The following is a 16,195-nucleotide window of genomic DNA, read 5'->3' on the forward strand; positions in this document are numbered from 1 at the left end:
TCTCAGGGACGCTGATCAGAGAACCTGAAGAGGGAATGATCTTACAGAAGTTCTCTTAGGACAGACCCTAACAGGAGCGCTCATCTTCTAGAGAAGGTAACTTTGGCATCTGTAATTACTAGGCCCCCTTTTAATGACAGCATTCAAAACTGCAATCACAAACCAACACACCTTGCCAGGTGCTGCTTTCACCAAGCCTCCCTCTTCTTCCTGCTCCTCTTCCTTCTCTGAGGAGGACTCTTCCTCTTTCCCTGATGTCTCATCTCCCTCTTCTCCCTCACTGTCGAGCTCCAGTGGTCTTGCTGGTCGCCGCCTCAGCCCCACTGCTTCTGCATCCTTCTTTGACAGGTCAGATGTTGTATCGGAAGCATCCCTGTCCCTCTCCGACTCTGGTAAGCAAAAACAAGAAGGAAATTGCCATCAAATACCTTGGCAAGGGAGGGAAAGAGTTGACTACGTAATGGAAACTTTTTCTTTGGGAAGATCAAAGTTAGGAGCAATGTGCCCATGTGGTATCTGAGTCCCCACACTTACAGGGGCTTACTAATTTCACAGTGCAAGTGAGGGCGAGACTCGGCGCAGGGTGTTGAAATGCCACGGACAGCAAAATGCAGGTGGCCAAAGCTGACAAGCTATAGGCAGAGCAGCTAGGAGGCATGGCATGACTGAGATCAGAACAGGTAAGCTGAATTTAATGCCTTTTTGTTTTATTTAAGTGCTTTACAAAACCCTGTTTCTGTACTTTGGCTTCAAAACCAGTTGTTAGTCTGAATCAACTTGATGGCACAACTAACCTGAATCCACTTTTTTATGCAAAACAAAGGATATTCAAAGCTTTGCCTTATCTCTACTCTTCCTGCTTCCAGGAAAAAAATGTTAAAATATTTTCAAATAGGTTTTTCTGGCAAATAACTTCGTTTTGTTTTTAAAATCAAATGCAGGGCAAACTGTCTCTCACGTGCTTTCTCCCACAACATACCCAGTGAGCTGCAAGCATGCCCCTGGAACAGTCCATGAACTCATCTGAGCTCCCTCTACTGGGTGACCAGCTCTGCATCAGCAGAACTAAAACAGGTTATGAGTTATTCATAAAATGTGGGTCTTAAATTTCCCGCCAGTGAATTTAAGATAACTGAATCCAGAGGAGACATCTCCCAGCTGATCAGAGTTTTGTGAGAACCAGGGTTTTGGCTCAGATCGTTGACTCTGTGTCTAACTGTAAGTGAGCACACTGCTGTGAAGTTTAAAACGAATTCAGCTTGCACGTGGTTTGCATCTGCTCTTGTGTTTCAAACAAATGTGCTTTGCAAACCTTCATCTTCATCATCAACAGAAGTAGAAGGCCGGATTCTCTTCTGATCTCCTGCTGAGGCAGCTTCAGGTGGCTCCTTTCTTTTCACCTAAACAAAAGACACAATTAGCATTTCTAAAAGTTTAGAAACAGCAGAAATCAACTTCTTAAGCAAATTGCTACTGCTTTACTTTGCCATGGTGACTTACACCCAGAAACCAAGGACCACTTCCCCAGCTCTTGATCCCTTTATTTGCTTGCAAACAGAATTTCACTGTGAATGAAATTCTATCCCTTCAATTTGCATCAAAACACTCTGGGTACCAGCATGGTGCGTGTCATCACCAGGTACTTTGAAGATGACAGAGAAAACTCTTGACAAATGCATGTGTCTGAGATGTAGCAGAAGAAAAAGAGAGCCAGAGCCTATAACATCTTAAAGAACCTCAAAGTAAGTTTTATTCTAAATGAAAACTGCAGAATCTCTCATCCCAAACCTTTACTTGCACCTTCTGTGCATTCAAAATCCTAATTTCAGGGAAGCCCTCTACCCTTCCCCGCCTTCCCTCCCCCCTTTATTAAGATACTTTTTTTTATGCAAATGCTCTTTAAAATAGGTGACCCTATGCTTGCAAGTCTGATTCTGTAAACTCACATAAGGCAGAAAACACTTTTAACCAAACTTCAGGTGAGACTCAGCTGCCAAACTGCAAGACATTCTAACCAAAGAAATAACTGTGTAAAGCACTATGAGCACAAGCATATATTTTTACAATCATGCTGAAACGCTGTATCCTAAACACAGGCAAATGTCCCCTTTACTTCGCAGAGCAGGGAGACCCTTTACAGACAATTCACACAAGTGGTAGATGGAAAGCTAAGGCTGGGAAAGAGGATCCTTGCTCTTACAGTGCACTGGTGGGTTACAAGTGATGTTGTCAGAAGCAACCCCGTAAGTGAACACAGCGTGGTTAACCAGCCTGTAGGGCTTTGGGGCACAAACCTAGGGAGGTCTGTCCTCCTAATGCTCCTTTAGGGAATGTTAGCATAATGAAGACAGATCTTTGGTTTTACCTTGAAGGATGGCAACCGGATGGCCCCTCGTAACCCAATGCCCAAGCCGATTCCCTCATATCCCAGGCCTTCTCCTTTGTTCCAGTTCTCCAAAAGACAAGATGTGATTCGATCCTTCGGCTTTGGTTTTTCCTCCAGTTCTCCTCCAGACTTCACTGGAGTGAGAGATGCCTGCAACAAAGAAAGCACACTTGAGAGGGAAAGTTTCCTGGGGAGCACACAAACTCTGGCAACCATTTAGAGAGTCGAGGTTTGTGAAATATCACTGCCTTGCCAAGGCATCAGTTTCTCTGAAGGCAAGGGCATGTGTAAATGCATGATATGACCACACGCACTTTAAAGGGAGAAGGTGCAGGAGCTCTTCTTGATAACAAGACCTTTCCATCTCTAAGAAGCCTTCTCCCATTTTAAGCAGCATTTTAAGAAGTTATTTTCTCTGCACAGGGTACTAAAACTGCTGGAGACAAACCTGCTGGAACTCCCAGAGCAGTGGCTTGGCATAGGACACCAAGTGATGTTGCATTTGGAGCCATCACGCTGTCAGGTAACAGAGCAGACACTCTTGCTTTCTTCACTGTGTGTTTTAAAACATGATCTCAATTTCCTTCACATGCAGCTTAACATAGGCCAAAGTACTTCACAAGAGAGGACGAGGAAATGAACAGACCCATTACCCCCCATAGCTCATTTCAGGTCTCCCCAGTGCCTGGTGAGGGGACCACAGTAACCACCTTCAGAACAGCCAGATTCCAACACAGATGCTAGAAGCAAAGGCCGTAAAAAGGAGAGATGAAAGGGGAAGAAAAGGTGCAAACATGAACCCAGGACTCGAAGCCTGAGAGAACACATTCCTCCACCCAGGCAGGAGCTACCTAGTGCCAAGAAGCGGCTACTGTACAAGTGTCCTGAACTCTGAAGGGAAGCTATGGAGCTGGGATACACTACCATGCTCATACACCACCACCCCTGAACTCCCAAATGCTGCAGGAGCCCATCTGGCCTGGTCACAGCTACGTGAGAAATAGAGCTACACATATACCTCTTACAAATAACTCAAGCATGTTTTAGGCAAGTTAGCCTAATGCTGTGTTATCTACCTTCGTTTGCTAACCCACATAACTGAAAGCAACTTCAGACCTTCTAGTTGGGAAGACCTTTCTTCTTTTTAGTATGAGGCACAGTATAGTCAGTCAAAAATCACACACACCCCTGTGTTCACTTAGCAACCACAGCCCAAGTCCAGAAAAACCATCAGAAGACTCCAGTCCTGGGAAACAGGAAAACCAAAATATTTAGGTGAAACACCTAAGGGTCTACAAAACTTGGTAACTAGACACACAGCCTCATCTCTGCTCAGCCACAACAAACCCCTCTTCACCAGAGCTGAGGTGTGAAGGAAGAGCAGGAATTCAAACCTCTGCAGCCATGGAGAGGCAGAGGAGAGTGTCACGCACGGTGGCATGCCACGCTCTTCTTGAGCAAAGGGCACCACAGGTAACGTTCACTCACGTTAGCAAGTGGTGTAACACCGTCTAAAAATCGGTTCCTCTTACAGACATTAACAGAGCTAATTGCCAAAGCTGGCTGTAATCACCGAAAAGGAAGCGTAAGCTTAACTCTCCTGCTAATAAGGGACAAGACTAATGGGAATATCAAGCAGAGAATCCAGGCAGCAGCATTCTGTGGCCAGGGATGGCTGGTTATTCCTGGTACTCTGCTTAATGCATCTTACTCAGGCTTTCAAAGCTAAACCCATCCCTAGATGCAGGAACAGGGAAGAGTTTTCCCCTAGCTCAGGCAAAGTCCATGACACATGCTGCCTTCTCTAGCAACACGCTCCTTAGCAGCTTTCATCCCATACGTTTTCCATCCTGCCTGACCTAGAACACCAGCTTTACCCTTGAGCTTTCCCACCTTTTACCTATGGCATGATACTTCTTGGCAGTCAATCAGCTGCCCAAGTCAATTCTTTGATGGAATATAGTGGCCAAAAACCAAGAGAAAAGAAACAAACTGAGGCACAGGAAGTGACAAGTGTGTTGCCTTCTTGTGTGTCATTGAAGGTTCAGGGGCTTCCAGCAGCATTGTGTAGATAATATGTGCTGTCCTACTAAACTTGAACATTGTCAGTCAGCCAGGGGAAAAAAGAAAAACATAAGGTTTCCTGCTCTTATGCTTGTGGAAGGTCAGGGAGATAGCGGACCTGCAAAGCCTCTGACCAAAGAGGGACACACCTACTGCAGGAACTGGCATATGGTGGAGCTCATGCGCTTCCAAGATGTGCTTTGATCTCCCCTGTGAAATAAAAGGAGGGCTGCTGCAGCTGATGGTCCAAGAATAGGAGATATTAAAAGATATTATCTCTCCCTACAGATCTGCCTTGTTTATTTCTAAAGAAACAAAGATGTAAACAAGCATGTATGTTGTCTTATTTATACTTCCAAACCCCTAAAAATAATATAATTTCTTTCACTACTGTCCATCAGTAAGGAAAAATGTGAGGAACTCCAATTAAAACCATCAGGAGGGAGGAAATGGGGACGCAGGGCCTGTCTTGAAGGGTCATTTCAGCTCAAACAGTGCCTGGAGGTCTTGGTCCATTCTAGAAAAATCAGTGTGATGGCAAAGTACATGGGGAACTGACCTCCAGCTGCCACCAAGGAGCCCAGACGGCTCATCCTCACGTGTGCATAAAGACACCAGCAATAGGAAGGTACAGTTTAAGCTGAATACTCATATTTTGTTTTCCTTTGGCAAAAGTAGGCGGCTTATGACTGAGAAGGAATCCTGTCCTGCACCAATGTCAGGGGGTGCCCAGTCTTAGCAGAAAGGAGGCTCTGAAATCTGTGAGATTTTTCTGCATGCGGCAGTAACACACAGCCTGGCAGAGGCTTCTCCAGGCGGTGTCCTGAAGCAGCGATGGTTCTGGCATTTCTGTTCCTGGACAGAAAGCACAAGTGTTTTTCCATGCAGCAATTTCATATTTTCAATTAGACTGCTCACATCCAACATAACCTGTGGCAAGGACTGTGACAAGCTGCTGCGGTACAGTCAGCTTCCCTTCCCAAAGTGGGCTGCAAATTCCAGGTGAGGGAGGAACATACTAAATCCAACCATAGTTCAGGATATAAACAAGCCCGAGCAGGTGCTGAAGACCTGCCTCGACTTGCTTCTGTTTCTTCATTGCAGATGTCTGGTTTAAAACGATTTCTTGGGTACTTCAGTTCCTGCTTTTGCAAGTGCTTGCTGGATCTGTTTCCCTCACTGCCTTGGAAACTCATGGGCCTTCTCCAAAATTGCCAGCACACGCTTGCTGGTAGAAGGCAGAAGCTCTGAGCATCAGTCAGGAGGAGAGGGACTGGGTTTCTCGCCGCACGTCACGCCAGCCAGCTCTAAGCCAGAGCAAATTACACTGTCATAAAACAGCTGTTAAGCAGCAGCATTACCAGCCTCTCTGGAAAAGCCAAGGAGCTCTCCCAGGCACTACAGTTAACACGCAACTGGCTTACAAAAGCAGGTGGTGAAAATACTGCTCTGAAAACTGGCATCTGAAACAGAAGGTGTAGCTGCAGGTTGTGGCATTGGGGTTTTTTTTTTTTTGTTTGTTTTTTTGGGTTTTTTTTTTACAACAACTCACTGTAGTAGTAATTTTGAGGCTTGCATGAACCTTTCTATAGCGTTAGCTTTTCTTTAGTAGAGACAAATTCACCACATATTAGATCACAGAGCTGCTTGCTGGCTGAGGTACACTTTAAATTGGCTGAGAAAGGATTCAACTATTCACGCAAAGCTGTTTTCTTAACTAATCCCTGGAACTCCTTGTGTATTTGGGCAACGTTCAGCTTTTGAGTTAATTGCTGTTGCGTACATGCACTGGGGAGGCAGGAGGAGCGCAGAGAACTGGAAATACAAACAGATCTCATCACACAAAGTGGGGAACACAAAATAGTGGCTTGGTGGTTTCAAACACTCCTGTTGCATCTGACTTTAGCTTTTTGGAGCTACAGTTAGCTTCCTCTTAGACACGAGAAGTCCTTGCACATTTGTCTCCTGATCTCAGGGTCACTTCCTCCTGCAAACCCCTTCCTGGAGGCAGCCAGCAGTGCCACAGACCATCAAAAGAAAACCAAAAAAAAACAACCAGCTAAACTTTTCAAGTTTCAGGCCCTGGAACTACTGCACTGAAGGGGAAAAGGGAAAGGAGATTGCAGGGGGAAGTGAATAACCCTGGGCTTTTGGGGCATAAGGTATTTTGGGGCATTCTTGAAGGCCTTCCTGAAAGGAGCACAGTGGAGAGGATTCTCCCATGTGTATGTATTCTGTCTGTGGAGCAGCTAGCCTTGTCCTATGACTACTGCTCAGTGGACTTCAGCTTTAACGGGAGCGTGCAAGCCCCATCTGGGCAGGGAAAGTCTGCAAACAGGCACCACCGGGTTGCAGTGGCACTCAGCAGGTCACCTAGTCCGTGACCCTGCCCTGGGGCAGCAGTGGCTGCAGCGATGCCCTTCCTCAGAGACGCCTGCGTAAGGACATTACAGCCCTCTGAAACACAGTTGGAAAAACAGCTTGTTTGTAGACCCCTCCTGGATCATGCCCCAGCACGGCTGGTGCATTCTGCCAAGATGAGCAGAGCGGCCACGCAGGTTGGGCTTGGGAAACATGCCACCAGAGATGGACATGCTCTCCGAGACCCTTGCAAGGCACAACCTGTGCTTAGTCACTCACACAGAAAGGGCTGCCCTGAAGTGGCCCCAAAGCTGGAGGGGATGATGAAGAGGAGATCGACCCCAAAGCGGAGGGATGACACTGAGAACTAAACACTTCTTCCTCAGGCCCACATTCAAATCAGCAGGACGGTGTGAGACAGCAGCAGTTCACTCCTAGGTGAGCACTTATGGCTCCACGCATGTTCAGAGATAACTTTGCACAGGGTACCTCCATCAACGGCTGGGAAGGACTAAAACTCCCAGCTCATGTTTGTTGTGATGGCAAAGCAGCGTGAAATGCCTGCATATATGGAAATAAGACAGGTTTAATACCCAGGTACTAACTTGTCCCGAGTCAGGTGTCTGTAGCGATGGAGCACCTTCCAGATGTTTGCGGGCTGAGGTCTGCTGCTCCCAGCACACGCTCCTGCTGCCTGCCTCAGCATGAAGACCAGCCCCGTGGGGAGGCACGGAGGCAGGTGAGGGACAGGGACACACATGCCTCCCATTTAATTTTAGCAGCCTCAAGCAATGTGGTTTCTCACAGCAAAGCTATTCCATGGCTTTATTTTTTCCTTCTGTTCTAGTTACCATAAAATTTTAGGGTTGTGGGGCTTTTCTAAAGTCAGTTCCAGATCCCTGCTTACCCATGCCCTGGCCACAAGTACTATGAACAGTTCTCCCCAGGATCCAGCACAGAGTACGTGAAAGCCTACCTTTGCCAGACGTTCCTTCTTGTCCCACCAATCATCAAATGCCCGAAACGCTACCACTTCAACCATCTTCCGGTTCAGGTCCCTTTTCATGATAGCCTTTAGCTCCTTCACTATGACCAGGAGGACTCCATCCACAGTGGCTTTGTGGGGATCTTCCTTCTTCGGCTCATAACCCGGTGGTGGAACCGAGGGATCAAACTTGGGCAGTGGTGGCCACTGCTGTCCACGACCAAGAGCTGCTCCCATCGAGAAAGGGCGGTAGGGCGGAAGATTCACAAACTGCATCCGGCCCGTCATGAAAGGCGGATACTGGTATGTGTTTTGTGCCTGCATCATGCGGCTCAGCATCTGAGTTTGCATCTGGAAGGACATTGGCATGCCACCCCACTGGTTGCCCAAGACACTTATCATATCCACTTGCATGACAGGGAACATGCCAGGATGGAACGGAGGAAGCGGAGGCAAGATATGAGGCGGAGGGACCCCAGGGGGGGCAGGGAGCGGAGGCGGGGGGACAGTGACAGCAGGGTGAGTGGGTGGAGGTGGTGGAGGTAGCGGCGGAGGCATCGGGAAGCCTGGCTGTGGAGGCGGTGGAGGAGGAAGAGGAGGGAATCCCGGTGGTGGCATGGGGGGAATCGACGGGGCCATCACGGCTGTATTGCTGACGGAGGAGTTCACCACAATGGTTTTGGCACATTCTGCACTGGTGATGGGTGCAGGGTTGGTCTCGTCGTCAGAGATTTCCATGTCCTCCCCTGAAGAATGCTGACCCTGCGACAAAAGAAAGAGAAAAGGTGAGGAGCACATTCCTTTTACATTAAGTACCACAGTGCTGGCTGCTTCAAACAAAAGCTAAGTTTAACACACATTTTAATTGGGAATGGAGAAAAGCGAGCGAGCGATGCTCTGAAGAGACAGGGTCCATTGAGCAGCTGGTGCCTATTGAAGCTTTTCTCTTCCATGTCAGACCTCAGGAAGCAGAGAGGTAAAAGCTTTCTAAAAGAGCATCAGTACCAACTGAACAAAAACCTCAGCTTCTATGGAATAGGAGGAATTGCTCCTGTGTTCGGCAAAATACACACAATCCAAATGTCTTTCACTGCAAGATACATTATCTCTTATTTGCATCTAATACTGACAGGTGCATTACACCATGAGATTTTATTCCCTAGTTTTCACCATGCACAAAGAATTACCCTGTTTTTTAATTATAATCCCTGGCTCATTTGCTGTCAACTCTTAACCTCTAATTGTGGGAAGACAATACTTCCACATGGTTGCTGCTACTAAAAGTTGTCTTGACTAGATCACAGCAATTCACATGGAAAAAAAGAACCCCAAATCTGCTTAAATTGCCGTTAAACATCAGAGTTGAATATGCTAGGATTCAAAGGCATAGCATATGTCATGTTCTTGGGCAAAAGGAATACTTTACCAGCCACAAGAAATACAGATACAGAGTTACATAAAATGCTAAAACGATGTCCCACCTCCACTGTCAAAGGCACAGAAACTGGATAAAAACAGAGGGTGCCTGCTTGCTCTGAAGTCTCAAAGATGCCCGATTAGGTCTCATACAACAAAAAAGCCTCATGAGCCTTCTTCCATCCTCAACAGCAAACGGTCACACCTGCATGCTATGTCCTATAGGCACTTCAGTCCTGAAGCTGTCTCCAGCACAAAGAAACCACATGTATGACTGTCACATCCCTCAGGTATTGTTAAAACAAATCCTGGTAAGAAATACAGCAACCAAATATTGCTGGAAGACATATCCAACACACTGACAGTTTATCTAGAAAACACGAATGGGGTTGACCTTTTACAAAGATCCTTTGCGGACAGGGTCCCAACAACCTTCTCCAAAACTATTTCTCCCATTCTTCCTTTTTTTCCAGCTAAAATTATCAAAACCCACCACTCTTGTGACAGCAAACATCCCTCAGCTGTTTTCAGGACTGAAAAGCAGAAGCACTCATCACAACCTTCTCTCCCAGGCTCCCTACAAGCATGACTGACCTGCCTCCTTCGAACGACTTACCAAGCACTTCCTTCCTCACAACAGCTTCGCACAAAAAAGCCAGACAAACAGTTTGCATGTTGCCACCAGCTGATCTAAATAAAGAGCATCCCCATGTTCACCAGCTCAGACCAGAGCACAGCAGCGATGCTCCACCTCCGCTGGAGCTCTCCTGCCTGCCCTGGATGGTGCAGGCTCTAGCCCAGCTGAGGCAGTAAGAGATCACGATCAAGTGGTCTTTAAGTGCCTCTCTGTATCTCAATCCTGGCAAGAGTTTTGGAACCTGCTGGCTGTTTTCAGCCAAATTTGACTGAAGATCCCAAAGATGTTTACTTCTTTCATGTTTTGAGCCAGCAGGTGCCTCTTCTGTCTGCTCTCCTACTAGTCTCCCCATCTGAAGGACAAGAGCAATAAAGCTCAGCCCTTATCAGATGCTGGAGAACCCGCACTGGGGAGGGCTGCTGGGAAGCAGGCTTTGTTGGCGGTTCTCATCCTGAGCTGCTGTGATTTGATTTTTAACCTGTGAATTTTGCACAGGGGTAAGGGAACAAAAGCAAGAGCAGCTGAGTTGATGACTCTGCTATGAACTCTAGCTGTATGAAGCTGAGCAACCACAACTATCCAAATCAACCCTAATGCTTCACGTTTTATCAAAGGTCATCTCTGCTACAGCAGCTACCACCAGAGAGCAGGCTGAGCACAACGCTTGCAACAGCAGCTTTGCAAATCCTCCTGTCCTAGCACCTCCCCTCGCCCCGGCTTCCCCGCATTCCCCTGCTGCAGCATGAACCCACTGGCTCATGCACCGCATGGGTCACCCCCAGAAAGCCACTCGCAGTTTTAGTGGTCTGAAAATGCCCAACCCCTCAACTCAACAAGGAGACCACCATTTACCCCCACAGAAGGGCTGAAAGCACAAGCCTAGCAAACCCTGCAGCAAGTGCTATCGATCCCCTGCTAACGGTAACGGAGAGGGAACTCTCCCGTAGTTGCTGAGTTGCTTTAGTGCATCTGCACATGCAGGGGGCTACTCCGAGGGCTGTTTTGTAAACCCTAAAATGAATAGCTAAAAAAGGAGAAGTAGAAATAATAACCCATTGCACTTGAGTCTTTCCAAAGCCAAATTGTATCATCTCCTCCTCGAGCTCTCCACATCTGGCTAACATTTTTAAGTGGGTTTCACACCCTGCATCCGCCCAGCTGCTCTACTGCAGTCACGTCCCATGCTGAGGATGCTGGGGAATGAAAGGACATTCTGCAGCTTCAACTACTGCAGCTACAGTGAAAGGGGCAAAGGAAGAGCAAAGATGACAACTGTGGCAGGTGTAAACAAGTTTCCTGTGAAACAGACCCCATTTTTCAGTAACCAAACACAAAAGGCACTGTTAAAAACACTGGCTCCAATTGCAAAAGCTGGATGATCTAAAGGTCAGTGTTGGATAGGAAGCCAAGAGTGTTCAGGTACCAAAGATAGACAAAAATCAGCTTCATATTCGCATTCATCTCAACTGATGGGGTATGGAGGAAAGTCACCCCACAAAGCCCCAGTGGACACCAGCACCCGGCACTGCCACAGGGAGCTCCAAGCCACAAATTCTCCCCAATCCCCAGTCCCTCCTGCAGGATCCTGCACCCTCCCAGTGCCACCCAACACCAGCCTGAGTCACCGCTCAAGATTGGTCTCTGCTGAGCACACACCACCAGTCCCAAAGCGCTTGCCCAAGCCAACACGTCCTCCTTTCCTGGAGCACCACCAGCGCAGAGCAGCCCATCTCAGCCAGTCCTGCAACAGGAGACCCCCGTGCTCCTGCCCATCACCCAGAGCCCACTCCCATCCGCACCAGTCCTTTACTCAGTCTCAGTACCAAAGAATCCTGCCTGATAAATTAGGTTGGTTTTCCCTCTTCAAGGAAATATCAGATAGAAAAAGCCAATCCTGAAATTGCAGAGAGGTAGCAGGACTAGCTGGACTCCATGTTGTAGTGCGCAGCAGCTTTCTTCACTCATACATGCATTTATTTTTACTTAAGCTGAAATGAGAACTGCTAAAGCAGTAACTAGCATTTTTGGAAGACTGAAAGACTACTTGTTTTTTAATTCTTTTGGTGCTCAGATGGTTCTGCAGGAAGCAACAACAGATTCCCTGCTTCCTACAATGTTGGGCTGACAACTCACCTCCACTTGCACAGTGAACACAGTCTGTGCTCCAGTTTTATCCCAAGCAAGATGGAAAGAGAAAGAGAAAGAGATTAAGCGGCAGGGAGAAACAGATCAAAAAGGCAGGGTCGGGGGGGGGGGGGAGAATACACAAGGTTAGGAAAGAGGTCAAACCAAAAGATCATCATCTACAAGGAAGTCTTTAAAGAAAGTTAAGAGGAATGAATATTTAAAGCGGATGAGCAGTTACAGAAAAGTTGTATCTAAAGGGGAAAAACATGGGCACCGAGTGAGAGAGATCAAGGTACAGAAGGAAAAAACCAAGGGGAGACATAGAAAGATCTTTTGTTCTATGAATTTCTTTTCATTCACTTGTCTGAACCTGGATTTACTGCGGTTTCTACCAAATACCTCTCAGGGTAGAGCTGAAAAGTAGCTACACTGTCCTCCCAAAGAAACCACCTTCTAGCTGGCCTCCCTCTTTGCTCTCGCAAGGGGAAAAAGGTAAGTTGATCTGTGGCATATGTACTGCTTGAGGACGTCATGGCCATCACTGTCAAAAAAACTGTGTCAATCAGTCCTGGAGTTCACCTGCACATTTCTGAGGGCATCTGGTACAATGCCTCCAGAAAACCTCCCTTCAGCCCACTGAGAGAAAAGCCATTTCCAAGTAAATTAATTTGTGCTGCCATCTTTACTTTGCATTAATTAAATTAAGAGTTAGCAAAACAGGTATTTAATTATACGCGTGACACATTTTTCCAAAGGTGTTTTAACAATGCAAATTTGTTGGGAGAGAGTCACGTCAGCGTAACTGGTTACAAATGGCCTTGTTCATTGTTCACCCAAAATGCTAGCTGCCACCTTTAATACTGGTACAGTGCATTTTGGCACAGGCAGAGCCTCTTGAGTTAAGCGAAGGGAACATCCTGAGATCTCACTCCTGGATCAGCCTGAATAGTGACAGGGTAGAAAGCCACTGAATGCAAGGTATCATTCTTATCTCAGAGCAATACCCAGCGTTTAGCAAGCAAATGTTCATACCTGCAGAAAAAATAAACTATATCCTAATATTTGTATGCAGAACTGGCAGTTTCCAGATGTGAAGAAGCTGTTCTCTCCCCGACCCAGAGGAGCACTGACACTGCAGCAGCAGTTGGGAGCTTCATCGTACGTGCCATTCGGTACCTTTCCTACGGGCAGAGGAACTTCACATGCTTTCATTTCCTTTTAAAGAGGCCATCTGATAAAGAATTTACTCAGAATTTCAGAATGCATCTTGAATACCATCAGCTCAGACTTAATTTCATGTAAATATTCTGCTGGGTGCCAACTTACTTATATTTGAGGTAGGGAACCTATATCACCAAACACAGCAACTACTCTGACGTAGCCTGGCTGATCTCTGGTGCATCAAAATAATGAAATAGAGGATCAATGGCATTCAGCACAATGCAAGGTCATTACCTTTAATGAAGTGAAGCATTTCATGCTTGCAAGAAATAGCAAACCTTTAAACTTGCTGCAACTTGCTCTCACAGAAACCAAACAGAACAAAAAAATTCACTCCTTAAGCCCTAAAACTTGGAAAACTCCGTATTTAAATACTAACAATCTTTGCCATTTAAAATGTTAATAACAACCTTTTCAATAAAGCTAGAATTAAAATCAGAAGTGGCTCTTGGACAAAAAGTTTTCATCATCTGGTGAAACACTCATCACTTTGTTTTGGATTAAGTCCATCCAAGGATCTAAAAATTTCACCCTTTATCCTTACAAAAAAGTGGGGAAAGAAAAACCTCCAGAGGTCATGGGGAGAGGACAACTGACCGAACAAGGTCGCACAGCAAGTCACTGATGAAGTCGAGAACAGACTCCGGGTACCTCCGACAGCCTATTCCCCAGCGCCAGCTGCCTCGCCACACCAAGCTCACGCCATGCACCTCGCTGCCCACGCTCTGCGTTTGACAAAGGAAACGGCCCTAGTGCAATACACCGCAATCCCAGGCTGAAAATAGCCCATGCTCTCCAACACACAACTGTCTCTTCCCAGACTCCTTCAGCAGAGCACATTAAAGAGAATGAGATGTTTCAAATCCGCCATGTTTCTTACATCATCATCCAGAACAAAAGGGAAGCCTGGGGATGCAAACCAGCCACCCGTAACTCTTCCTCAAAGACACAATTTCGATTAAAAACTCCTTTAAAAAAAATACAAGCCCATTCAAGTTTGGCCGAGGGAATCCCACCATTCACTTTGCTAACAGAGTGAAATACCTCTTGCTGTCCAAAATCTACATACCGGAGCACAACAAGGGCTTCAGAGAGTATTACTTTGTTCATTCTTAATCTGCTTTTAGCTAGAGAAGAGCTTGCAGGTTCCACACGTTCTTGGCAAAGCACGTAAAGAGGAGCCGTGCCTCTGAACTGCCCCCTTTGCTTACTGGGAGTGCAACACTCGGGCACGATGACACAGCAGAGGGACGGTGCTAAGCATTCGCACCTCATGGTGTCAGGCGTGAACAAGGCAGACTCGGTACTGTATTTACAAAACATACAAATATTTTTACTTTGCTAACTATAATTATAGCTCTCCCTCTGAAAGAACACACATAAGGGTGGTACTTTGCTGCTGTTGCAGAAGTGGAGCATGGGGGGGCAGAGCTACCCAAGGTGGTTTGCCAGGAGTTTAGCTAGAGCAGCAAAAAACACAGAGCAAACCGCTGCCTGCACCTTCCCGGGTGAGGTTTCAAGCCCGTTCAGATAACTGTGCCATCACCAGCGCCTGTGGTGGTTCACGTCGGCCAGCACACCAGCACTGCAGCCCAGATCTACGCTGAAGTTTGTTTACTGCCTCCTACCCAGACGCCCCGGGTTGGTTAGTCACGTCTTTTAACCTCCTTTGGGCAGCCAAGAGAGCACCCATCCTCCTGCTGCTGTCAGAGCACGCGATTACAATCACAGCAGCTTTTAACTGGGACAAAACCAGCTTTCAGGTGTATTTGCACTATAATAAAATGTCCAGCTCAGGAACAGGCAAATGGAAAGATTAACACATTATAGATCAGTGATCATAAATATCTTCAGCAACACGTATTTCTATCTCAAAACAGATTGCAAGATTTTTAAATAGCTATATATTTATACAGCACTTTGCAAATCTAACTCACAGGCAAAGGTTGCAAATGAAGCAGAGCAGAACAGACAGATCAGGGCTATGGACTCATCACCATGTCCTACAGAAAACAGGCACCAAAAAGGCTGCAACTGAGCAAGGATTTCTGGCAGGAGAAGTTACTTGGGTGTTTTGGTTTCTTTGTTATTGATTGCAAAAGTACCTCTCACTACTTGAAAAAGACAATTCAAGCTCTGAGATGACAATATCCTACCTGACACATACACTGTCTTGGCTCAGCTTGTGTTTTGGTCTGGTACTTATTCACAGCACTTCTTTGGCACAGACTATCCTCCCCACACCTACAGGGCTGCGTGACGAGTAAAACAAGTGACGATAATATTCAAGCGCTCACTGTAAACAAACAGCACTGTAAACACCAGCCTAACTTACACTGCTTTCTTTTTTTCTTCTAATGCCAAGAGGGAACTTTACGTTGATACCTCAAACCACAAAAGGATAGAGAGAGAATCCCCCAGAAGTCCTCGTTGGCCCCAGAGTAGGGGGATGAAGGTGAGGAAAAGCCACCGCAGTGCTTGTTTGTGTCTCACAATGTGCTGCCTCAGGTGCTGTTCCTAATTAGACTGTCCTGCTCATGGGGAGATGCCACAAGTTGGGATTTGGAAGCATGCAAGGAAGGAGCTTGCTTGGGCTTTCAGTGCATGGCAGGAGAGGCTCTCGAGGGGGGAAAGCACATGGAGCGAAAGCTTACAAAGGGAAAAGGTCTCCTCACTCACTTCCAGTGTTTCCTGACACTAGAAGCATAAGTAAATCGACTTGTGTTTTAAGGACAGTGAGAGAGCTGGAAGGCTGCCCACTGGTCTATGCTATCATTAGAAAATCTAACGAATTAAGATCATAAAATGAGCTAAAATGACAGAAGTGCCAAAGACAGTATCCCAGGCTCATGCAACTCTGCACCGCCAGTTTCCTGCAGGCCATTGGATGATGGCTCGAGCATCTGAGATAGGTCTCGACACTTCAGGGTACCCTTTCAGACTCCAGAGGAGATTATCCTCTGCCTTCTCCCCGCAGAGCAGTGAAATAACATCAGTG

The 16,195-nt window shown here is 46.6% G+C and overlaps 1 protein-coding gene across 2 annotated transcripts in view; it reads right to left on the reverse strand.

Annotated features, from left to right (window-relative positions):
- Window positions 1-16,195, reverse strand: part of SETD1B (SET domain containing 1B, histone lysine methyltransferase) — a 52,636-nt gene that overhangs the window by 12,220 nt on the left and 24,221 nt on the right. For both annotated transcript variants that reach the window (XM_075516090.1, XM_075516092.1), the window contains exons 7-10: window positions 7,788-8,558; window positions 2,366-2,536; window positions 1,313-1,400; window positions 172-389 (exon numbers count right to left, since the gene is read on the reverse strand). In XM_075516090.1, coding sequence (XP_075372205.1) covers window positions 172-389; window positions 1,313-1,400; window positions 2,366-2,536; window positions 7,788-8,558 — 1,248 coding nt within the window. The remainder of the gene's footprint in view (window positions 1-171; window positions 390-1,312; window positions 1,401-2,365; window positions 2,537-7,787; window positions 8,559-16,195) is intronic.

The sequence above is a fragment of the Mycteria americana genome, chromosome 13 (assembly GCF_035582795.1).
Source record: "Mycteria americana isolate JAX WOST 10 ecotype Jacksonville Zoo and Gardens chromosome 13, USCA_MyAme_1.0, whole genome shotgun sequence".
In the NCBI taxonomy this organism is placed as follows: Eukaryota; Metazoa; Chordata; class Aves; order Ciconiiformes; family Ciconiidae; genus Mycteria; species Mycteria americana.